We start from the raw sequence: 25,352 nt of genomic DNA, 5'->3' as shown, positions 1-25,352 counted from the left end.
AATATAATATCATTAATAAGGTTTCTGTCCGTGGCAAGGATTTTATGCAGACTGAATAACAAATTGTGACATTAAAACAGCTTTTGTTACTCGCATTGGTTCATATTATCTTTCATAATGACATTGCAAGTGACATATCAGTGATGATTTTATCATATCTATATCCAGCTGTGTCATTTCAATTCATTAATATCTCTAAATTATTAGCTTTAATGCTTTGCAAATCAATGAAATCATATTTATTTGACAGCATGATTTCCACATGTAATGGCAATATTCTCTTATTTTCAAAATTTTCAACAACAATTCTAAAAGTCAAAAGCAGTTTTACATCAATTTTATTACAAATTTTCGCCTTCTTTAAATGAATAGTGGGCTTATAAGATTGTAAACTAGACAAAACACGGCACATTGTGAAAATCAAACAATTTTTTTAGGCCTAATGTTGAATGTGTCATCATCCTATATATTCAAAAGATAGTAATTAAATTAAGATAATGTTCTGTCTGCCTGTCTAGTAATGTGTCATTCACTTATATCAGTTGATATTATTTACATTAAATGATAGTGTGTGACAACTTACTGTCACTGTCAATTTCTATTTCAAATATTGGGACATTCCATCTGAATTCCATCCACCCCCTATAGAAGTCATGGCCTTAATATCCCATATCTAGGAGATGCAGATTTCAAATGGAGTCAGGTAACCCCATTTAATATTCACATTCACTGTGTGAAAGAGCTCTGATAGGGGGTGTATGGATTTCAATGGGAACAGCCCATTGCACATGTTCTGATTCTACAAAAATGTATTGCTATTTATTGAAGCAGTTTATTATTTATGGCTTTAACTCTATAACAGAGGAGAACACATAACTAAATACAGCCGCAATCTCTTTTTCAGGCACTGATGGGATCAAGCATTGGCTGGATAAATGAAAAATCTGAATTTACAGTTAATAGAAGTTATCTGTGTTCTATAAGCTGCATAATTATATCCTATCAGCGACTGCTATACCTTGTTTAGGACTTTCAAAAGAAGTACCTGCATGTGCAACCATGACTGTTTCAAAATAGCCTGACAAAGTCATGCAGGTAACTCCGAGGTCATGCATTGAATTGGTTTGAATGAGGAATACTACAGGAATCAGCACCTTTTGTTAAAAGTCACACATGAGTAACGTGGATAACCTCTATTATGTGTAATTCTGCATTTAATGTCTGAAGTGATAAGTTTGGGACAAGAATATCAGGTATTGAAACTAATATTTTAGTGCCAAATGCTGTATGCAACATTGTGCTTCCGTGTATGAAATTTAGACTGCTGCCCTCAGTCGTCAACCGTCTGGATTGACGACTGAGAAAACTATGTGGAAAAAAAGTGACGGATTTTGCAACAGGATTCCTGTGGCATAGAGCATGCGCAGTTGTGTCCAAATTGACCTTTTGACCGAGTTTGTTGTTTTTAGAAATTCAGAGCGCGATCTTGTCACAGCGGCGCGGTACAGCGACAGCGGTACACGGGCGCCGCTAGTCAATCGCCTACTGGCGCACAACCAAAGTCGCATTGAATAGTTTTCAAAAGTCCGTCATGATATTGGTTGTAAGATAATCAGTCGTCACTACGAAGCATACACAGTACATGCGAAGTGTAAACGGCTGATTGGAATTAGTCTATATGAAATTATGGTGTCATAGCATTACTTTAACAAAATGTCTTTCTAAATGCTTTCAGTATGAAATTACTGTGCCAAAGCATAAAATAACAAACATTTATTTCTTATGATGATCACATGGCCAGATAACAGAGATATCTGTATTGAAAAAGTTCTGGATAAGGATGGTTGGATTGTAGTCTGACATGTTGTTACAAAAGATGTCTAATTTTTTAAAACCAGAGTGACATTATCAAAAAAGTATCAAATCAAAATTGATTATAAAAGGTTGACGTAAAATGTCAATCAGAAATTTCCTATGGTGAATCACATTTAGTAATGAAAATTATATCCTTAACAAATTTGAACAATGAATTTAAATTTGAATTACTGAACAACAAAAGTTAAAATCTCCTCCCCATACCAAGTTTGGTGAAAAATACAGAACTTCTTGGTATAATACTCAACCAAGACTTCCTCATTGCATACACAGACATTCAATGGGTTTATTGACAAACCACTAGTCTGTCCTTGAGTAAGAATACTCATTGAATTTAATGTAGCCTATAGACTTCCTCATTCATAGCAGTGCAGGGTAAAAGTTCATTTTGGCTTTTCCAGGGCAGCCAGGCAATTCAGCTTGAGCCTGCTTTAGTGTGTCTCATCTTAAGTTGAGAGTAATGCCATGTTGTGCCATAATGCTAACAAATGTGTCCAAACTTAACAATTTTTTTAGGGGGGGGGCCTTGGTGTCACTGGATGGTTATTTTGACTATTACTTGCTAGGAATTAGGATTTCTTTATCAGGTTACATTTTCATATCATACTTCCTCAAAATGTATTTCAGTACCTGGTACTCCAATGTAAAATTATAGTTCTATGAAAATGCAGACCATTGCCTTAACCTGTACAAGGAAGGAAGATTATACACTTTGAAACTCTTTTTGTTGGAAATGTCATGGAGAAATCATTTATTCCTTTGAATTATATCATAACAAGCATTCTTATTTTAACACAAACACTGAGTACATCATTTTTGTTCATTGGAGGGGAAATTACTGAACTGTCATTGTTTGCCAGTACATCGGCGATCTTTTCTTTTAGACCACCCGAGCTATAAGGTTACAATTACGATTTTATCAAATTAAACTTTCGCATCAAGGTTAAACATGTTTTTAGCTATTCAAACATACCTTTTACTTTGTCGAACAAGCTTTATTTTGTTCCAAAATCCATGTTTTTATCGCAATTTTGGACGTAAAAGAGCTGAATGCAAAACTGGTGATGCAAACTCAGAAACCTTCGGTAGCACGAGCACTTGATATACGCTCGCTTTGACAGTGATTGACACTCGCGTATCAAGCATTTTCAAACGCGTTTGACAGTTTTTACTGCGTGACGCAATTCTGAATTTATTCAAGATGGCGAATTTATCGAAAAACGCGATGTATTTTTATTAAAAAAATTCCCTCATTTCACAAATTCTTTGCCACTTTCCACTCATCTGATCATCTTTTCATGTAACGGAAGTGATGCTGCTTTTATGAAGGTACGTTTCTAGTTTTTCCGATAATTTTTAAATTGTTTTTTAAGACAAAAACTTCCGAGCATAATAGGCGTTTTCACTTGTTTGCAAAAAGTTGTTTTAACCTTGTTTTTTACCCCATATTTATCGAAGCCCTGCCCTCCTTCAAATATATTAAACCTTGACTTCAAAGTGTTTGGCAACTGTTTAACCTTGATGCAAAAGTAAACCTTGATGCAAAAGTAATAATTTAGTCCCTATATAGCGAGGGTGGTCTAAAGGAAAAGATCGCCAGTACATCCATACCCCACCCCCACACACCCCAACCCACCCCATACATAAACACATATCCAACCCCTACCCCTCTAGAAGCTCTAAAATGCCATTTGCAGATGTCTTCATTATTGTGGGGGTACCCCCCAGAATGCCGAAATATGCTCACAATGTAGACTCAAAGTACACCCAAAACAAACCAACATACATGCATTCACATGAATGCATGGACAAAATACAAATAAGGAAGTAGGAATAGCAACATATAACACCTATTAAAATTCAAATTTGTTTATAACACCTATTATTAGTTCTATTTACTTAAAGATTCAGATAATATCAGTTTCTTTATTGACATGTTCATTGGACTTGAATTGAGACTTGTCTGTGACTCAGCAGTTTTGTTGTTAACAATAGGGTGAAGTATCCTTACATGGCATTGATTATGTGGCAAGAAAATAATAATTGTTTTGAAGTCACCCTTGTTGAAGCATGTAATCATCAGAAATCACACTAGAGTATGCACTACAAAATTGTATTCAAGTACATTAGCCCATCATATAAACCAAGGAATGAAGATGACATTGCAAATTTCCAGCATTACAAACATACTGAATTCCCTATATCAAAGTATGTGTATCTACAATAGGCAAATGCTCGGGAATAGTGCAGTTCTGTTTATAAATGAACCAGGGTTTTTCTCTACAAGTTTGATGGTTCTGAGAAAATTCAGAGGCCAAATTTCAGTCCAAATACGGGTTGAAGTCAGGTGTAGGGGGATGGATGGACTCACAAAAGATTGTCTGGGAGGTTGAAACTGGCTCCTAGTTCAGCAAAATTTCATGTTACTCAGCTGCTTTTTAAGAACCCGGTATTTTCCTCTTTTCTCCAATGGTCTTGCGGGTCCCACAAAATTAACCAGTGGGCCGTAGGTTGCCCATGCCTGATCTCCACCTTTGTTCTTTGTGAAGTGCAGGGCTTGAAAAAAAGTTAATTTCTCAGGAAGCAAGCTAAATTTCACACAATTTATAGCATGTTTTTATATACAAAAAAAGACACAATTTCCTTCCAAATACCAGAATTTCCCTCCAAAAACCAACAATGATTTCCTGGGAAGGAGCTTCATAAAATTCCCCACTTTTTTCGAGCCATGTTGAAGTGGTTTTTAGTGTTTCAATTTAATCAAAAATGTACCAAAAATGGTAACTTTTTTGTACTTTATTTACAAATCTGAGATGGAGGAGACAAGTTCTGGCCAAAAATTGAGGAGAAGTTCAAGATAGAGAAGCCCTGCCCCACCAATCCCCATAGATAAAACATAGAATCCTATTAACTTACCTTGTAATAGTGACTCTATTGATTCCTTAAATTCTTGAAAATCAAATGGCGTTAGAAATCCTAGTGAACCTAAATTGAAAGCCATAACAGGTGGTATACTGCCCTGTAATATAAAAAGGGAGAACAGAGTTTTAGAAAATATACAATAGAAGAAAACACACCAGATACCTCCCATTAATAACAATAGAAGTGCAGTAAATATAAGGGTGACAATTTAATATTAAGATTTTGATGATCATAGTACAGCTCTTCCATAATGACCAAAAACTATAGTTCTTCTTATCTATTATATTTTGCAAAATTCCTAGTTTTTATTTTGACACAGTTAATCGTGTAAACATAAAGTCGGGTTTTGATTGGCTAGTTTTAACTAGCCAATCAAAACCCGACTTAAAAAACACGTCTTCATCACATCAGCACCTCATTCGCCGATCAATCTGCGTATCATTGTGTGATGCAGTCGTGATTTTACACGATTGGTTGGCCAGTACTATCAGATCTTTGCAAAATACTGTAGTGAAAGTTAAGGTAAATTTTCAAAATATAATGTACATTGCATCCATGAGAGAGCATGTTATGCTCAAAAGATTGCCTGGGAGCAAAGTTTGGTACTTTACATTTGCTTGTAGGACTTGACTTGTCCTGAAAAACAAAAACAGATTGGTCTTGCATACAAATGTATATACTATCATGTTTAAGTGACCCCCTTCCTGATGGTGATTCTGGGCTAGAATTATGTGGTTTGCAATTAAGGTAGCTCCACAACAAAGGTTTGTAAACAAAAGGTTTGTAAAAAACACCACCCAATTAATTCCTTAAAATAATTTACTTTTACATTTTTTTCAGTTTATTTTTTTCTCTTTCTTAATTATCAGTTTTTCATATTGATGTGTTCAGAACTTCAGATATTTATTAATGTCACCATTAATTGTGTTAACAAATTCAGCTCTCATTAATCAATTTATTTTTGATTTGGATGATTATGGTGTGTGAAATCACCCTTTATAATCCCATGTCAACAGATTCAAGAAAAAGAATGCAGGTTGTCGTCGATCACTAAAAAAATCTAATGAACTTATCATGGGAGGCTTGAATACTATGGCTTGACCAGAAGTTTATTAACAAGCATAAAAGTCATCTTTGAGAGGTAATATCATGTATACATCATCCACACATCAGCTGTAAACTCATATCAACCCTGACAAAACCAACCAATACATCCTTCGGGCATTGCCAGGAAGCAATATCACAGGTACTGCTTACTTTATTGCCTGCCCTTCAAATAGAATGTTACCATGGTAACTTAAGTGCATTGTATGATTTTGTTTCAGTCAGATATTGATATGGCTATATATCCTAGTCTTATTCACACAGCATTTTCTTTCAAGTTTTTGAGCTATGAAACTTATTATAATTAAGAGTGAATTAAGTTTTACAATAATGGTAGTTGATTAAGACCATGTAAGGTTTGGTTGTAACGGCTCATATTGAAATTCCCTTACACAGGAAGGTGTGCGCCATCCTGCAGCTTTCCTGTGCTAGCCGCCTTTTGTTTAAATCCTGGGCAGGGTGTATCACTGATGCATATAATCCATTCGTTTTATGACCGAGCTTTCCTGAGGTGCGGCGCTTAGCGAGGGGAATCCTGCCTTCTTTCTGTGTGAAAACGTGGTAGGGTATTTCAATATGTGTCACCTGGGTTTGGCATCACAAAACAACCTCTTCTTCACACAGCTGTACAGCTAAGCCATAGATTATTGAGCTTAAAAAACTAGCAGAAACAGGTATAAAGTCTGACAAACCCAGATTTTGCACTTCGATGATCTTTTTCTAGCTGTGTGAAATTTTAAAAAGCAATGGTTCTTGGCTGAAGTGGGTTGATTTTGGTGACTGAAATTTTTTGAATAAAATTCAGAAAATTTTCAAAATATGTTTGCAAAACATTTAATTTTAAGGTTTCAGTGCTTTTTAGTGTCAGTTAGCTTCCTCCATAAAAAACCATTCGACTCTATTTGGCAAGTTTGTCCTGCAAAACAGTGTTTTGGGTTTTTTCTGTCGCCAGTTTAAGTCAACCATAATTATAATTATGCTATTTCTCTTACCTCTTGGAAGAGTGATGATGCATACAGTAGAGTTCCATCACCACCAAGGCAAATAATAAAATCTATCTTGTCTGACAGTTCATCACCTGTAAAGAATAATGAATACAATGAGTAAATAAATAATTAATGGCAAGCTTACTTACTTCTTGCTTGTTTTGTTTTGCTTGTTGAATTGTTAGTTTCAATTTGTTGGTTGATTGATTCAGTTTCTTGATTGCTTCTTTGTTACCTTTGCTTGTAAGCTTGTTTTTTTTTTTTTTGGGGGGGGTGGTTCTGTTCAACTTAAATCAATTTTTGGGTGTTTTTTTGGTTCTGTTCAACTTAAATCAACTCCTTCCTGTCAACTTGATGGATCCTCATTTCAGATCCTGTGGTGTTTCTCATATCCCTAGATGGCCTGAAATGCAAAGAAGTAATTACACATGCCTGGAAATAAATCCTTTATTATTTTCAGGGGAAATAATCAGAATTTCCCTCCAAGATTGAAACATTTCCCACTATTTTCTTTATTTGAAACACAAATATTTCCCTCCAAATGGCCAAATTTCCCTGAAACATTGTTTCCTGCCATGCAACTATAGTTTGATCAGCTCATAATCGGCAAGAATTGTTAGGCTGTTACCATTACGCCGCAAAGTAGACCCACATTTAGAGTGAGATAGTTTACCTGTCTGGTCTACAACGTGCCCGTTAGAGAAAGTAGACAAAGTATAGGACTTGAATTAATTATTTGTGACGTGTCACAATACAATTTTCGAAATAAAATATATCGATATTAATCCGCGATGTTATGAGGCCCGCCAATTACGAGCTGATGAAACTATACACATACTCATACTAATACATTTGCTAAACACAGCTTGGGCAAGACAGAAAGTAAAAAGACAGAAACTATTGGTAATTTCTTGGTTTTGGCATGCATTTGGGCAATACATAAATAAAATAAAATTTCCTCATCATAAAATTTCACATTTAAAAACTTTTTTAAATACATTAGCCAAACATTATTTCTTAACACTTACATTCTTTGAAAGTTTTGAGTTTTCCTTTGATTACATCATAACCTATATGATCCAGTAAATCTTGGTCCTCTAGTACATTGGCTTGTACATATATTACTAGGTTCTTCTCCTGAAACAAAGAAGAACAATACATATCAATGCTATCATTGTACAGATTTAAGACTAAGAGACTTATTAATATGTGCATGTACATATACACCTCCTGAGGATGTATTGTTTTCAGGCAAAAAGATGAACACCGGATTTTAAAAGAAGAAATCATGGGGAAAGGGGAATACATTTTTTAACCCAAGCGAGGAAACAGGATTTTTATTTTATCTGAAAATTGTGAAATCATCCAATATATTAGCCCCAAATATGAAATACTGTTCAAGGTTCAAGGTTTAGAAATAAAGGGTATTGCAGTATCCTGAGATGTAGCTGAACCCATTACTTAAATTTATTTACTTCCCAGGATGCATTACTTGGATTTTTTGTTGATTTGATGTTACTTTGATCATGGAATAAATCTCAGTAATATGTTGTGTGTGGGTTTTATTTTTGAAATCGTTTTTTTATAATTTTTTTAAATAAAATATTTTTCTTTTTCGTCAATGGGGATATCGGAGACCCACTTTAAAGTGATTTAGTTCGCTATTAGGGAATCCGCCAGGGACCCCGTTGACTGCATATTTTTGTATATATATACTTTTCTTTCTCTGCTTATATTGCTTGCCTGGATTATCAATAAATCAAATCAATCAAATCAAATAAAGTGATCTTATCTCAGGCAAAACCATATTGTTGACTTGCCCTCCAAAGATTTTATGAGTAGGGTCTGTTGCTGAAGGGCAATGCCATTGTTGCCTTAATTGGTAATATTGCTCACCTGTATTAACCAAGTAGCCATTTCTATAAATGGTGGTAGTACAGTGACATCCATGATTTTTTTGATGATCAAAACAGTTAATGGTGAAGTTTTCCATTGCAATCTTTGACTTGATGGATCTGTCACTTGCCTGAAAGAAAACACCATAGTTATCAGGTTAGTCTGCAGTCAAGAGAGCAGAGGTGGAAAAATGCAAAATTTCCCGGGAATATAAAAAGTGTTGTTAAATATTTCCCGGCAGAGGTGGCTGCATAGCCACATTGGCGTTAAGCGTTAAGGGGGGTCTGAGGGGATGTACCCCCCTCAGAAGATTTATTACATCTTTGCAGGCCGGTATGTACGATAAAATCTTTCCAGAGGTAAATGAAATATAAGAAATACATGTTTTTAATTTGTTTTGTTCCATTTGCTCAAAATTTCCTGCGATTCAGTACACATTTCCCAGAAATGAAATTACCGGATTACCCACTTTTTCCCGGTGTGCAAGAGAGTCGACTAGTGTACAACCTTTAAAATAAGCAGGCACCCAGGAGCTATTTACCCACTAGTAATAACATTTTAGCTCCACACCAAAATCATATGAACCAGGCTCTACATTTTTTTCAAATACATATAGAGCCTGGTAGTTAAAGCAGGTTTTGTATTTAATGTGAACAATTGAAATTTAAATGACTCTCAGTTCTTTAAAAATGGCTCCTGGTTCACTAGATAATCACAGGACCAGGAGCTGTTTTTTTTCCAAATGTGTGGCTCATGGTCCAGATCTGCTTATTTTGAGCCTTGCACATTTTGACTCTGTACAGCTCAGTGGATAATGCTATGTATGGGAAATCCACCATATTGACTTGTCACAATGGGGTCCAAAATAGTGCATTGACTGCATTCACGTTAAAAGCTACAAATCAAATGATACTTGGCATCTTTAAAAATTTTTGGAATTTATTTCCAAGCTATATCGATGATTTTATGCAAGAAGGTCATAATCATAATCATGTACACTGTAAATGCTTTATTTTATGCACCGCAAACTTTTGCATTCAAGCAACAAATAATAACCTTCTTATGGTTGGTATGCATTTTTAAAATTGGGAAATTCTGCCACATTCTGACATTCAAAACATTAAAACTTAACACTCATATTAACACTCACAAAGCATATTGTGACATTTAGAAATATTACAATTTTAATAATAAAAGAGCAGCACACGCACCCATGAATATCAGGAAATGTCAGCAAATATCAGCTGCTTTCCCGACTATCACGTACCGGTACTTCACATTATATCAGCTTGTAAAATTTGCAAGATAAACTTTTATTACCAAATGACTAGTCAGAAAGTGAGACAAAAAACAACTTAAAATGCACTTGGTGTCATTACCTGGATATATTTGTTTCCAGATTTATTAATTAATTCACTACAAGTAGATGGACCATCTACAGACATTGATTTGATGCAGTGATTTGATAAATGTCACTAATGGAGCATTTAATCTAATCAATATAGCAGACCAAACTGACAAGACTGCTTTATTAATTTCATACATATTGATTTTTAAATGGTATCCTTTGCAGCTGACTGTACGAGTGTTTATAATACATTTGCACACCTGGTTTTCATTTCGTATGTATTGGAAAATTTGGTATTATATCCCTAGTTGTAATATAAGTAGAGCAGCATAGAAGCAATTATTGTTCTGGTTTACATTAGTAATTATTTCTCTTATTTTTCTGATTTAATATCCAATTCAATTAAGGGGGTACTACACCCCTGCCCAATTTTTTGCCTATTTTTGCATTTTTCTCAAAAATGATAGCGCATTGGTGACAAGTAAGATGTGTATATAGGGGCAAGGACTACAACTACTGCACTGGAAATTTTATTTTAGCACAGCCAATAGTTGTGGAGTTACAGTCAAAATGAGGGAAAACCAATATTTGATCAATAAATCAATAACTACTTGCCTTGAGTTGCTGAATTTTCAGTGCAGTAGTTGTAGTCTTTGCCCCTATAATAAACATATCTTACCTGTCACCAATGCGCTATAATTTTTGAGAAAAATGCAAAAATAGGCTCAAAATTGCCAAGGGGTGTAGTACCCCCTTAATATTCAATTCAATTAAATGTCATTTGAAAAGAAAAAAAACCCAATCTGTCCTTTTACTTAAACCAGTTCAAGAGTCTGAATGTCTCTCGAAATATACCCTATTTGGGACAACCTGCTGATGCCCGGGGGGGGGGGGACACTACATCGTAACATCCTATGACGTCATTCTGTCAATCATATGACGTCATCAGTGAAAGTTATCCCGATCGTAGACAAGATATCATCACAGCATCACCATCTGCTGAAGACTCTAGTTGAACTAGTGAAAACGTTCCAGGTGAGCGTGTGTAGTAGTGTAGTGTTGAAGTTAAACTCTTTAATCAGTTCAAGAGGTTCTGGGGTTTAATCCCAAGTGGAGTCATTACTGCAGAATACTGCATTTCAAATGAAGGTGAGACATTAATTAGCAACCAATCCATCCCCCCCCCCTGCAGCATTTGATTTGTAAGGGCTCATAATGAAATACCCTACCACGTTTTCACACGGAAAGAAGGCAGGATTCCCCTCGCTAAGCGTGCACCTCAGGAAAGCTTGGTCATAAAACGGATGGATTATATGCATCAGTGATACACCCTGCCCAGGATTTTAACAAAAGAAGGCTAGCACAGGAAAGCTGCAGGATGGCGCACACCTTCCTGTGTAAGGGAATTTCAATATGAGCCCTAAGGTGAATGAAGTGGATGACAAACAAGGCATTAACCAGAGGCGTGTCCAGGTGTCATTTGGACACCCTGTTTTCAATTTAGACACCCTAAAATTCTGATTTTTATAATGTAGTGAATAGGAAGTGGACACCCTGATTTTGTAGAATAAGGTATTTTTGACCATTTTGGACACCCTAAAGACACCCTTCTGGCTAATGCCTTGATGACAAAGACATCATCCAGTTCCAAGCAGGGTAAACTCTTTGCACACTCTGCAATGAGCATTACTGAAGAACAGCATATGAATTGAACACAGAATAATTAAGTAAGATATGTTAAAAAGTGCTTGCTGTAGCCTATAGGCAACAGAAAAAAGCCTGTCCTACTGGCTCGACCAACACAGTTTTTGCAATTTTGTGGGAATTTTTTTAGAAGACATAGTAGAAGACAAAATTTCTTGTTGCCTAAAAGTAATATTTTAATATACATTCCATACCTAAAATGTTTCAAATATTCTTAGGAGCTAACACTATTTTCATTTCAAAATGCACAGTGAATACTTACATGATCTGCGACTGAGGCACTTTTTTCAGACATGCTTTTGGTCCGAATGAAGTTGACGGTGGCTGAGCATAAATGGACCGGGTACGTCTGTAGATAAACAAAAGAAGATATGAAATCAATATGAGATGAATTATTAAATTTATGTGTTAGCAATTAAACCTGCATCAATAGCATTTAAGGGGTTTTGTCACATTATAGTCAGCTCACATGCACACCTGGATATGTAAATGTTGGTACTTGTTACCTGATGCGGTCCATCACCCTCCTAAGCTGAACAACATTCCAAGAACCGGTAATTATGAATATTAATAACAATTTTCATAATAATGCTGTTTTAAAAGTTAGTATAAGGCTCCACCTTTTGATTTTATCAATTTGAAGCAACTTGTCTCGCACCCCTCGGGCATGGAGCTTCAGGTTTATTGATCAGACCTTTTTGGTCTTCCAGCCTTTTCCTCCATATGTACCGTGTTTATATATATTTTTTATGTAATGTCTTTGATTTTTATGGAAATAAAATATGAATGAATGAATGAATGAATGAATGATCTGTTGCGGTACTTTAAAATTCTACTTCATGCACAACAACATTTGAATATCTCAAGTGATATGACCTAATTGTGATCAAAATTCATCAGAAACAGACTCCAGTATATGGGCATAATTGTTCAGGCATGCATACAATAGTTAGAGAATCTATGAATTAAGAAGGAAATGATCCTGTCCGGTATAAGAACAGTGCTAAAGGGTTCACAAAAAATAACTCCCCCCCTAAAATTACAAGACATTTCTTTGCATAACTTGACATAGAATTCGTTGTTTTGAAAAATCTAAAAACCTGTGAATAAAGGAATCATTTTCCTACCCTCCCAAAGTTCTTTCATTAAAAAATCTTTTTGTTTTGGCCAAAAATAATCACATTTTCCAAAAATGATGATTTCAGAAAAAGTTGCACTTTTCCACATCCTATACATTTAATGTACAAAACATTCTCGATATCAATGTTTTGATTTATTTAATGGTGTTTTTGTTTTCTTTAATTTTTATGTGTACGATTACCCAGTCACCCATGCAATCATCTTGCAGTATAAAACAATGACTAATTAACACGTACTGGGTTTTTCTAGAAGATTTTATTGAGCCGGTGTTTCAAAAATGGTAAAATCAATTTAGGAGTTACAAAACATTTCTTTGCATAACTTAACATTCATTTTGTTGATTTGAAAAATTTAAAAACCTGTGATTAACGGCATCTTTTTGCTACCCTACCAAAGTTATCCCTTCTCAAAATCTTTTTTGTTTTGGTCAAAAATAATCACATTTTTCCAAAATGATGCCTTAAAAAAGTTGCGCTTTTCAACATCCCATACATGTAATGTACAAAACTTTCTCGGTATCAATGTTACGATTGATTTAATTGGTTTTTTTTTCTTCACCTTTTTGTCTCTGAACTCTTAGTCACCCATGAAACCATCACGTAGTGCAAAATAATGATTTGTTGAAGCTAATTTTGACATAAATGAGGATGTTGAAAAGTGCAACTTTTTCTGAAAGCATCATTTTTAGAAAACGTGATTATTTTTAGCCAAAACAAAAAGATTTTCAGACGAAAGAACGTTAGGCGGGTAGAAAAACAATTCCTTTATTCACAGGTTTTTAAATTTTTCAAATCCACGTAAATATATGTCAAGTTATGCGAAAAAATGTTTTGTAATTTTAGAGGGGAGTTATTTTTTGTGAACCCTTTATTTATAATAATATAAGGAGGAACTGTGGAATCATTAATAAAGTTTACCTGCATATGAATGTATTTGATAATGATAAGTGACATAATGAGGTAGTCATGTATTTGATACATGAATCAGGGGTGTGATTCAATCTTGTGAAATATCCTGAAATATCAAAAAAATCACCAATCATATGAAACAATTCTGGTTCAACACCACAAATTATGTATTACACAGGTTTCAATGGGAAAATGGCTAATTTTGGGTGGAATTTTCTCATTATATTCAGAACTCTCACAGTTAAATGCGACTAATATCAGGTGAACGTGAAACTATATGATTTAGATGCCAAATGATCAAAAACTCAACATAGGTTGACCTGAGACTTTTCTTGTTTTAATATGGTAGGGCGAATGAATTTTGGTACTATTCCAACAAAAATGTCATATAATGAGAAAAAATATACCATTTTGAAGCATCAAACCCTAAAAAGTACTTTTTTGGCTTATAACTTGATCAATTTCAGCGATTTTAATGCAGTCTTTACAGATGCCATGCAAACAAATAGTTACTCGTCATATTTCCATGTATCGCCCAGGCCTATTATGTAACCACAAATGAAACTCTTTAATCCTGAAATCCTGAAAGTAGTAGAAAATCCTGAAAAACAGCGTGAAATTGGGCTAAAATACTCCAAAACAGCCTAGATATCAATAAAATTAAGTAAATTTTGGGCTCAAAAAAATTCTGAAATCATGAAGAATCACACCCCTGATGAATGACAAGGGAAGTAATGATCTCGAGAGGTGATGATGAACCCACTACTTTACAGTAACCTCCGATTTAACTGGGTTGGGTTATAGAACACACACTAAACCTGGTTCATATTCTCCATTGAACCACACAAAGTACATGTGTTTTAAATTGAACTGAACTAGTACTTCCATGAACTGAATAAGGATTTCTAGAGCTTAGTATAATGACTACAATATTAGAAAAAATTGTTCGAACACTTTAAAGGCCTTATTGGAAATGGTCCCCCTTCTACCCCCGTACAATGTTGGCATACCCAATATGCTCATCTTCACCATATCTTCTCCCAACATTGATTGGTGGGGAAAGGGGAGGGGATATGCTTAAGATGAACATTGAGAGAACTCTATTATAATTCTTAGTTTCCAGTGACTCATATAGCGTGCGCACTATACTAAAATGACCATGGGAATTACAGTGGGTGTTCGAACACATTTTTTCCGGGATTGTAGGATGCAGATTAGCATTTGAATGGTGTATCCCCAAAAGAGTCACTCAATATAATCTCAGTTGACATTGATACTCGTTCCAACTTTGATTCAATGTCTATTGGCCAATTTAAAAACTATATTCAGGGTGATTGATCATTATGTAATCATATTTGTCTTTGTATATTAACCAATTTCATTATTGAAATTGGGTACAAAAAGTCATACTCTGCAACTTGAGGTCAAATTTTGTACTATGATTGTTTAATTGAGGTTATTCCATTTTTAATGTACTTTTGTTTATATTCCCCCTAGAATAGCAGTGCTTTGTCACTAAGGAAAGTGCAAATAAATAAATATACAATACATGCATGAAAAATGTCAAGTGGGACAGGTAACATGCAACTATGCTGATCATGCTTTAAACAAACTTGTGTTTTGACAATTTTATAATTTTAAAATGGAATGAAATATATTTTACATGACACTTTCATGTTAAGAAGAATTTTATATTAAAGCAATAATGTGTGATTTGCATAAAGAATAGATTTCTATTTAAATGTTTGTTTTCACCGATTACATTATCCCTTTTAATTTCGAGCCAAACAAATGAGGTACAACGAAGCAAACTGCGATTTCATTCCAGTGCCTACAATGTGTGTACTACGCTCGCCGATCGTAACATGTAATACTGCACGGAGCATCGCGCTCGATGTGTGTACACATAAGCTGGCAACCACGGGAGATGTTAGCAAGCAGTCGATCGATGAACTCTGAATAAAACCGGGTCGACCCGATTTTAATATAAAAAGTTAAATTTTACTGTTATTAAAGAAAAAGTTAAATTTTACTGTTATTAAAGCACTTCAGGCTTTAATAGTCTTTTACGTGGTATTTTAGTACACCACTGGGCATTATAATTATGCAAAAAGTAGAAATCCGAGTAAAATTTAGGGCGTCGCTGTGAAGCAAATCACACATTATGGCTTTAAGTGATAATAAGTAATGATTTCTTTTTATGGTATTTTTTTCATGCATGATTTCATCCATCCCCTCCCCCTTTTGTTTTTGTTGATTAGACTGATCGCTAAGTAATAATCTTCTCCTAAACTTCAGCATCTTATTCAGGATTTTTCTTTCATGGCAATAGATCAAACTGCTCAAAACATTTTACAATGAGTAAGATAACTGAAAACAATTAACTATCTTTCACCAGACATCTTTAAAGGCATATTCAGTGAATCCCAGTGAAAGTGTAAAATTGTTCTATAAATTGTCTAAAAGACAAGAATAGGTCATTAAAATTGCCTTAAAGGTATTTTTGTAATGAAAAGTTGGCCAAAAATAAGGATTTTACTGATCATAAAATGATCAAATCACTGAATAGACCTTTTAACCCTTGTGGTTTTACATAATGCTTGTCATTTCCCTACATGTACATGTAGTATTTCTAGTCATTCCTGTATTAATCCTGTATTTCATTGCAAGGTCAAATCGAGACAAGACAACAAAAGCCAACCAGGAAGCAACCTTTCTCACCAGTATATTATCCTGGTTCCATAACAATAGTTATCAATATCCTATTCCTCTTTTATGTGTGACAATGTAACCTCCTTTTCTTGACTTCAGCTCTGGGCTTCACCTATTTCCCTTTTGATTTCAAAACAATTTTTAAACATTTCCACAACAGCACATCTAATAGACAGCGTGATACTGATGGTCGAAGACACAATGAAACAGATTGCACGTTGCTGTGTTGCACTTGAAGATCCTCACTTCTTGTTGTTTAAAACTTTGCCAAATTCCTCTCTAAGCTCTCCGGTGATTCGTTTTGTCTCCACACTCAAAAGTTCTCAATACAAATTCACTGTTACTTCACAAAGTTCACTATCCAATGATAAAAGCCAGTTGGGCACTGAAGACATCCAAAAAAAGATGGAAAATATATGCAAAAAGTTGATTAAAAAAGAGAGAGATCTGGAGCTCGAGAAAAACACGTCTAGCATGCACAAAGCCACCAATGTATTATATGCCAATGATACAATTAATTTTATTTGATAATGAACAAGATCTTCAAAATGCATTCAATTCTTATTGTCAAACATGGAATCTTGCTCTTAATAACCCAAGCAAAACAAAAGTTGTAATATTTTCTCATGGGAAGATCAGAAGAAAACCATTACTCCACAATGGTAATGAGAACCTAATTGTGTGTGAAGTTTATAATTATCTCAGAGTAGTTTTTAATTACAGGTGCTTGCCTGGGGGGGGGGCTTTGGGGCTGCAGCCCCCTGGGACTTAAAAAAAAAAGAAAAAAGAGGGAAAGAGAGAGACAGAGAAAGAAGGGAAGAGAGAGAGGGAAGAGAGAGAGAACAGTGGCATAGCCAGTGGGGGCAGGGGGCATAGTGCCATCTGAAAAAAAAAAAATCTAGGGGAGGAAAAAGGGAAAAAAGCGGATCCAAATTTCACAAATTTACAAGTAAATTGAATCCATTTTATATGCAGGGCCCATCACATTTTCAACATCACTGCATGCATGCTTTAGTAATTGCAAGTCTAAAACTGTCGGTAGACCACTGTAGGCCTAACATTTAAAATTTTGCAAATTGAGTTTGGGTCCTTCTTTTATTTAAAACAATGATATGAATAGGTTTCAATTTGCACAATTTTCCAACTTCTGTGGGGGGAAGATCCCCTCAAACACCCCTGTGTATGGATAAAAAAAAAGTGTCTGTTTTTGTTTTTTTTTTCAACACCCGGCACTTAATGGTTAACACAATAATAGGAAAACTGCCACTAAATGGCTTCAAGTAGGTTTTCATTTTGCAAAAGTTTCTTCACGGCCATTTTCATACATTTTTCTCAAAGTGCCCCCTTCCGATTGCTCTAGATCCGCCATTGCTATTAGCATAACATGCTCAATCTGAGGGAGCACATCCCCCCTCAGGCACCCCTTGCATATAAAGGCTAAATTTAGACTGCATTGCAAGTTATTGAGCACGAGTGTTCATATAAAACCAAAATTCATGGCTTATTTGGAAAATGTTAAAATAGCTGCTCGAAAATAACCATAAAAGTGTAAAAATATTGCACCAAATGGCTCCACTGTTCATTGGGGTTATAACTTTCAAAATGTTTCTAATTCTGAGGTGGCACATCAACCCTCAGACCCCCCCACGTGACTGTGGTGCCGAGGTTCAACCCTTCAAAATGATTTTCATATACTTCTGCCCCCCCAATTTCGGGTTTCTGGGCATGCCCTGAATTATAATATAATGGAAAGTTTAAAAACGATTAACAAACATTAATGACGGGCAATTCCCACTTGGTCCAATCCTATTTGGTCCAATCCCACTTAGTCCAATCCCATTTGGTTTGAAGTAGGAATAAACCTTAATGACCAAGTCAATCAGACTTCACTTACCAATTGATATCACTTGCAAACTTTCTGACTCACTGACTCAATGGGCTATTCCAGAAATTATGGCACCTACCCTAAAGAACACATTGGAAAATCAAATTCCCATGTCTTCATTAGGGGTAATCGTCCTTAGCAATTACCAGCACCATTTTAGGAAGACAAAAAACAGTGATCGCATTTTCCTCTGTACTTGCAATTTAAAGCAAACAATTTATTTTCCACAGCCTTACCCTCTGTCAAATCTGAAGAACCCATGTCCCTTGTCTTGGGTTCGTGTGTCTCTCTTAATCTCAGTCCTACATCTCCATCCATTTACTCTAGATTTATCTTGTCCCCGTCTTGTCCCCACATTCTTCTACACTGATGATACTATTTTCCTTTTAGTACAAAGAGCAAAAGTTAATTTCCTATAACCGGTATGTGTATACATATAATCACCAGTCATACTGCACATAGTAATCCAGATACCGCATATCATTCCAAATACAGCATTATCCTACATGTGTGAGACCTTGTTCCAAACTGTAGTGTCTTTTCCAGTTGAGATAAAGTCCAAGCACTATGATCAATTGATATGAACTTTTTATAGAGTTCTTCGACAGTCGTCAAACAGTATTCTAATACACACTCAAAAGTAGTGTGAGCATACATGTAGGTGCATGATAGGATCCAAGTGAGCCTACGGTGTATTTTCACACAAAGATACCATTTAGTTCCTCATCCATGCCAATACATAATAATTCTGCCAAGTCATTCATTCTAATAAATGTAAAGTCTGCTGTCATTTCCAAACACATGCCAATCATTGAGCTGGTCTGTTAGGTGACTTCCAACCTACTATGTCAGCTTTAAACCACATACACTAAACTTTATATAATCATGACAAATATAGATCTGTAGATATATAGATATCAAGTTATCATGAGACAAGTGCATGAGTCCTTATCCAATCACTAGTCAACATCGCATACGACTTATGTTTGCATAATAGTTAATTGTCAATACCACACTAAACTGGAGAATGCAATATATTGATGCAGCAAATGATGACACACCGTCACTTGATGGAATTATCTGCAGGGAAGTACTTCCCTGTCTGCGGATGATGATAAAAACTACTGTTTCCTCCTCTCTTAATTAAATATGCAGAAGTCACTGGAGTATGGAGGCCTTGTGTGCAAATGAAGTCTTTAATAGCTTAAATGCAATAAGCTGGTGCAAAGTGAGCCCATGCAGCTATCTGAATTCTGTGACCAATTTCCAGAAGCACATGAATACCAATCACACCTACAACTTGAATTTAGGCTCACACAAATGCACAGACAGAGTTGCTTGTTAGCTACAACTCGGTCTCTCATTGTGTGCTTTACCAACCAGGGAATATGTTTAGCAAAAGTAAGCAAACAGTCAATAAAAAATAATATTCTTGGTCATGGTTCAAAACACTTGACGATAACAGGGCCAGTTTGGTCCTGCAGTTTCCGGGTCAATAGCTTCACACAATTTTTATAGCAACTACAATTGTACAAGCATGAAATAAAAATAACACAAATTGACACATAAACACCACACCGTATATTTTTTTATGTTTCAAAATTTGCACATATGTGTCTCAAGTCAAGTATCCATCTTCAGTAGACAATATGCATGATTCCTATGATCAAGGGCTATCTCTTTTCCCACACTTGACCTGACAATTTATACAGGTGTCAGTTATGGTCCAGATTTCTGCCATTTAGACATCTTTTCAACCCCCCCCCCCAATCTTCCCTTCTGCCACCCATCCCCTACATTTTACATCAAATGTATAGCTACACCATAGTATCTATTTCAAATTTTCAAAAACCATTTTAATATTCCAAATTATGTGTTCAATACTGTTCATGCAGCAATGATAAATTCTGGTAATAAAACACCTGCAATTTATATATTATTATGTCCACCGAGTCAAATATTATCTTTCAAGCAAAAACCACTTGCATCACCATTCAAGAATACATATTAAGAAGAAAAACCCAATATTTAGATAGTACAAAATACTGTACATATAAGAATAACAATTGTTGTATGTACCTTACAAAAAGTCACAGAACATGCATAGCTAGTGGTCTAACACAACATCTAACACACCATTCAGCATCAATTGGAGATGCAGCTCAGCTCTGTACAGACACATAACCCCAATCAGCCTACATCAACAACAACCTTGGCAGCCAGGATAAAGGAAACCGGAGATCCCGGAGAAAACCTGCAAGAGCGAGCATGGAATCAGGATAAACCAAGTGCACATGAGTCCTTGGGCCACGCCGGGGCTTGAACCCGGGACCTCAGTGGTGCAAAGCGAGGGAACTACCGCTGCGCTAACTCACCCTCCCTGCTCAGTCGGTGCTCAGGATCAGCCTGAGCACTGACTGAGCAGTGAATTCTACTTTCAAGCTGACACAATTTTCCACAAGAGGACAAGGGAGCTCAAATAAACATCGCCACACCATAGATCATCAATTTTTGACGATCTATGGCCACCCATACCACCGACATAATGGATTACACCATAGATCATTAAAAAACATTGACGATCTATGATTACACACACTGCACTGATATTTTAAACGATAAGACACTCACCTGTATTTATTCCTATAGTTGTTAATTATAGTAGACATGGTAGAACATTTCATTCTCTTCTTAATACCATTAAAATAAGTCACAGCTGAATATATTCCATTTGGGTACTTATAATTTGCAAACAGGCTTGATCAATTAATATTCTTCACTGTGTCTGTTGTTATTTTACTGCTGGTAGAGGATAGGCGTAAAGGCAAATACAACTTTAGACCAGATGATCCATTTTCAAACGGCAACTTGTGCTAGCTATACAGTGATCTGTACATGTAGCATATCTTATCAAAGTTGATATTTTGATCTTTATACTCATAAAGATTCATTATACATGTATTTAGATATATCCTGAAATAGAATTGTTTAACTAGTGTGATCCTTGGAACTATACTAACTGAGCAAATACAAAGGGTTGCATAACACTCTTTGTGACCTCAACACCAACAAGAAAGTAACCGATTCACACTCAAGTTCCAGTTATCAGCGAAACATTATTTCCAAAAACCATTCAGAAAATATTTATCGAGATCACTTTCACTGAATACAAGAATCACATACCGTACCTCTTCACTCAGCATCTAAAGAGCAATTTTTAAAATCACAATTTATTATCTTACAATTTGTTCAACTGTCCACTTTTCAGACAAATGGATCTTGATTTGCCATGAAAACAAAGAGAAATCCTGCGGCTTTTTTCTGCATCATGAATAATCATTCAAAATGAAGCAGCTTCCTTTAAAAATATGAATATCTTGACCTGCATTGATGTTATCCTTGTGAAAATCATCCATTACAATTCAGTATAGATGTTTTTTATTGATGACAAACAGCAATCTTGGACAATATGATGACCCTTTACCTAGTGGTGTATTTTTTTTATACCGAGCATATCTAGGCATTAACAGCTGGAATCGTGGAGATAATGCTGACGAATCCTCAGCCAGGCACAAGTGACCTGGTAAACGAAAGGGGTCGCCGTAGATAGCTGGTCGGGGCAATTTTTACAGGACAGTCAAGTGTAGCCAACAATCGGGCTTGTTACCCTGATCGGAACCAACTGTAACAAGGTCTTTTATCATGAGTCTGCCCCGCCTTTACCAGATGACCCACAGGGTATTGAACCCGGAACCTCTCGCTCCAAAGGCAAAGACCTTAACCAGTGTACCACGCTTCTCCCTATACAAACTATAAGCAATCCACAATGAACTGATGTGATCAAGCAATCTGTGTGTTAAGCAACAAATTAGTCCAAGTCATCATCTTGGAGAACACTACCATCAAATCAGTATATATGCACTCTATCTGCTCTCAAATGGAAACCATACAATCCATTCATTATTAATAGAACATTTTCGCATACATATTCCAATCAAAGAGTTGTCCTAAAGTCTACAAACTTGATCAGTCATCAGTAAGCTGATGTTTACAGTTATTAAAAGAAAATAATCCACCCAAGAATCATCCCAAGTCATCATCTTGATGAACAGCACCATCCAATCAGCACAGATGCACTCTATAGATCTGCCCTCAAATGTAAACCATAAAACCTTTTCATAACAGATGATTCTCACGTTCCAATAAGTCATCCGCCCAAAGTCTCTATGAAATAGAATGGTAAGCTGATGTTTAGAAGAAAATTGTCCAAGAATCATCCATAAGTCATCATCTTGATGAACAGCACAGATCAGCATCAATACATACACTCTATTTGCCCTCAAATGTAAACCATACTACCCATTCATAACAGCAGAGTAAGTCATCGTCCCAAAGTCTCTACGAAATTGATCAGTCAGTATATCGCTGAACTCCTCATGGCACCAAACTGATGCAACAACTATCTCATAAAAGCCAATTTTCAATCAAATGTCTCATGCCTGTCAGGTTATAGCGCGAGCCAGTGGCTTGCGATAAATCCAAACATCCTCCTCTTATTATATGCATAAGAGGCCTTCAAATCAACCTGAATCAACTATCTCCGGCAGCAATTTTACTTCCTTTAAATGTGATCTACTATGGAAAAAGACTGCAACTCATATACTCTAACACTATACTTTTTATATTAACTCACAATCTATTACATTTTACATTTGCCCACAAAATCTAATAACTGTCTAATGGAGAAATTATTATTAAGTTATACTCCTCAAGTTCCTGTCAAAATTTACATATTGCCTCATTGAAAGAGAAATATGCAAGTCTGCACTTTAAAATTTTAAGGGGTACTACACCCTGGCCAATTTTGTGCCTATTTTGCATTTTTCTCAAAAATTATAGCGCATTGGTGACAAGTAAGATATGTATATTGTAGGGCAAGGACTACAACTACTGTACTGACAATTCAGCACGTCAACGCAAGTAGTTCTTGATTTATTGATCAAATATTGTTTTTCCCTCATTTTTGACTGTAACTCCACAACTGTTGTCTGTGCTGAAATTAAATTTCCAGTGCAGTAGTTGTAGTCCCTGCCCCGATAGTATACATATCTTACTTGTCACCAATGCGCTATAATTTTTGAGAAAATGCAAAAATAGGCACAAATTAGCCAGGGTGTAGTACCCCTTAAGGAAACTGTAATTGTCACTGTATATAAGTAATGGAAGCTCCTTTACACATAGAATAAGTTAATTCTTTTATGAATTTACTACGGAAAACAGGTCGATATGGACTGAATTCCACTCCAAAAATCCCAGCAACTTGTGTCAAATTGCACTGACTGAAAGGGCAGCACTTCAAAATTTACAACCTTTTAGTTTACCAGAAATTGTTTAAATGACTATGAGCCACACTGTCTGTAATATTGCTCACTTCCAGGCATGTATTATTTACATATACCGTAGTTATGAACTTATGATTGGGAGTCTAACACGTCCAAACACAAGGCGTGTAATTTCAATAATACTCGGGGTTTGTAAACATGAGCTAGTTCCTGTTTGGCAGAGCTATATTGGAGATGTAATTAAATGCATGTCCGAGTTCTAAATTATGTCTGCTTGAAATGCATTCTTGATATTTGGAGAGATAACGGCTGGACTTCTCTTATCAGTATTTATATTGGTTATTTGAGCTTTTGTCAAAATGTAGCACTCGTGGAGTACAACTTGTTTACTAACATCTACGGCATTTATTCTGTTACTGACCTACGTACAGTACCTACAATATCATCATCCATCTAATTACTTTATATTCCATAATACAGTAAGCCAAAATATTAAGGTACCAGTTATGTCGGTCATAAAACGGATGGATTATATGCATCAGTGATACACCCTGCCCAGGATTTTAACAAAAGGAGGCTAGCACAGGAAAGCTGCAGGATGGCGCACACCTTCCTGTGTAAGGGAATTTCAATATGAACCCTAACATTAATTTCCCGCCTATTACGAGCTGATCAAACTATAGTTTGATTATCAGTTTTAGATTCTGATACTCCAAGGGGGGTACTCAGTGCAAACGACCATACGGGGACGTGCCGCAAATATGGGTAGCATTTTCAGCCTTTTGGTATGTCAATGACCCCATTTTCTAGGCCAATTTTGGTATATATGAATGGGTCCTTTTTTCAAAATTTTCTCAATTTTTTCAGAAAATAGCCCAATTTTGCCTCAATCTAGCCAACATTTTTGAAATTTTGGGGAAAATTTGTAAAAACTAAGACAATTTTGGTTAAATTTGGCCAAAAATGTTGACTTTTGGTATATCAATGGGTCCAAATTTCTTGAAAAATTGGTATAGTTATCGGTCCACGTTAAAATTCTCAGCGGCACCACACCCCTATCAAAACCAAACTTGAGTACCCCACCCCGGGCTGATACTACAGTGTATAATGAATAGCACTAAGCAGCCCTATGAAGTAAACTAGCCATGCTCCAGGAGTGCTACATATTAACAGTATCTCAAACATGCATTATATTCTAGATCATTCTCGTAGACCATCACTAATCATCTCCAGGCAAGTTTCTATTGACACTATCAACAGAACAGAGAGGTGATATGTAGGTGTGATGGTGTGTTCTTAAACTCTAGCAAATTAACCCCGGGATATTAACAAAGCTGCTCAAGAGTGCATTTCTCACTTACTAGTACCCCAAAACAACTTAAAAATGGACAAAACTTAAACTTACAGCTTAAAAGTGTAATTCCTCTTAATATTTTCACAGGAAATAAAGCTACGGTCCAAAAGATCTTTGTACAGCATTACTAAAATATTATTACAAGATCAACAAATTTTGACCATAAACCCTGAAAT

General features: G+C 35.7%; 2 protein-coding genes across 6 annotated transcripts in view; both read right to left on the bottom strand.

Annotated features, from left to right (window-relative positions):
- The window catches only part of LOC140156780 (28S rRNA (cytosine-C(5))-methyltransferase-like), a 351,435-nt gene that overhangs the window by 45,819 nt on the left and 280,264 nt on the right, over positions 1-25,352 (bottom strand). The window lies entirely within an intron of this gene.
- Positions 1-25,352, bottom strand: part of LOC140156779 (NAD kinase-like) — a 62,196-nt gene that overhangs the window by 6,227 nt on the left and 30,617 nt on the right. For 4 of the 5 annotated variants that reach the window (XM_072179744.1, XM_072179745.1, XM_072179743.1 and 1 more), the window contains 5 exons: positions 12,098-12,184; positions 8,784-8,913; positions 7,916-8,024; positions 6,894-6,979; positions 4,792-4,894 (listed from right to left, as the gene is read on the bottom strand). In XM_072179744.1, the coding sequence (XP_072035845.1) occupies positions 4,792-4,894; positions 6,894-6,979; positions 7,916-8,024; positions 8,784-8,913; positions 12,098-12,184 (515 nt within the window). Of the gene's footprint in view, positions 1-4,791; positions 4,895-6,893; positions 6,980-7,915; positions 8,025-8,783; positions 8,914-12,097; positions 12,185-18,716; positions 19,846-25,352 lie in introns of those variants that run through there. The other variant, XM_072179747.1, reaches the window with a different exon arrangement.

This window comes from Amphiura filiformis, chromosome 7 (assembly GCF_039555335.1).
Source record: "Amphiura filiformis chromosome 7, Afil_fr2py, whole genome shotgun sequence".
In the NCBI taxonomy this organism is placed as follows: Eukaryota; Metazoa; Echinodermata; class Ophiuroidea; order Amphilepidida; family Amphiuridae; genus Amphiura; species Amphiura filiformis.
The sequence above is the reverse complement of the archived record's forward strand: the minus strand, read 5'-3'. Positions and strand labels throughout refer to the sequence as shown.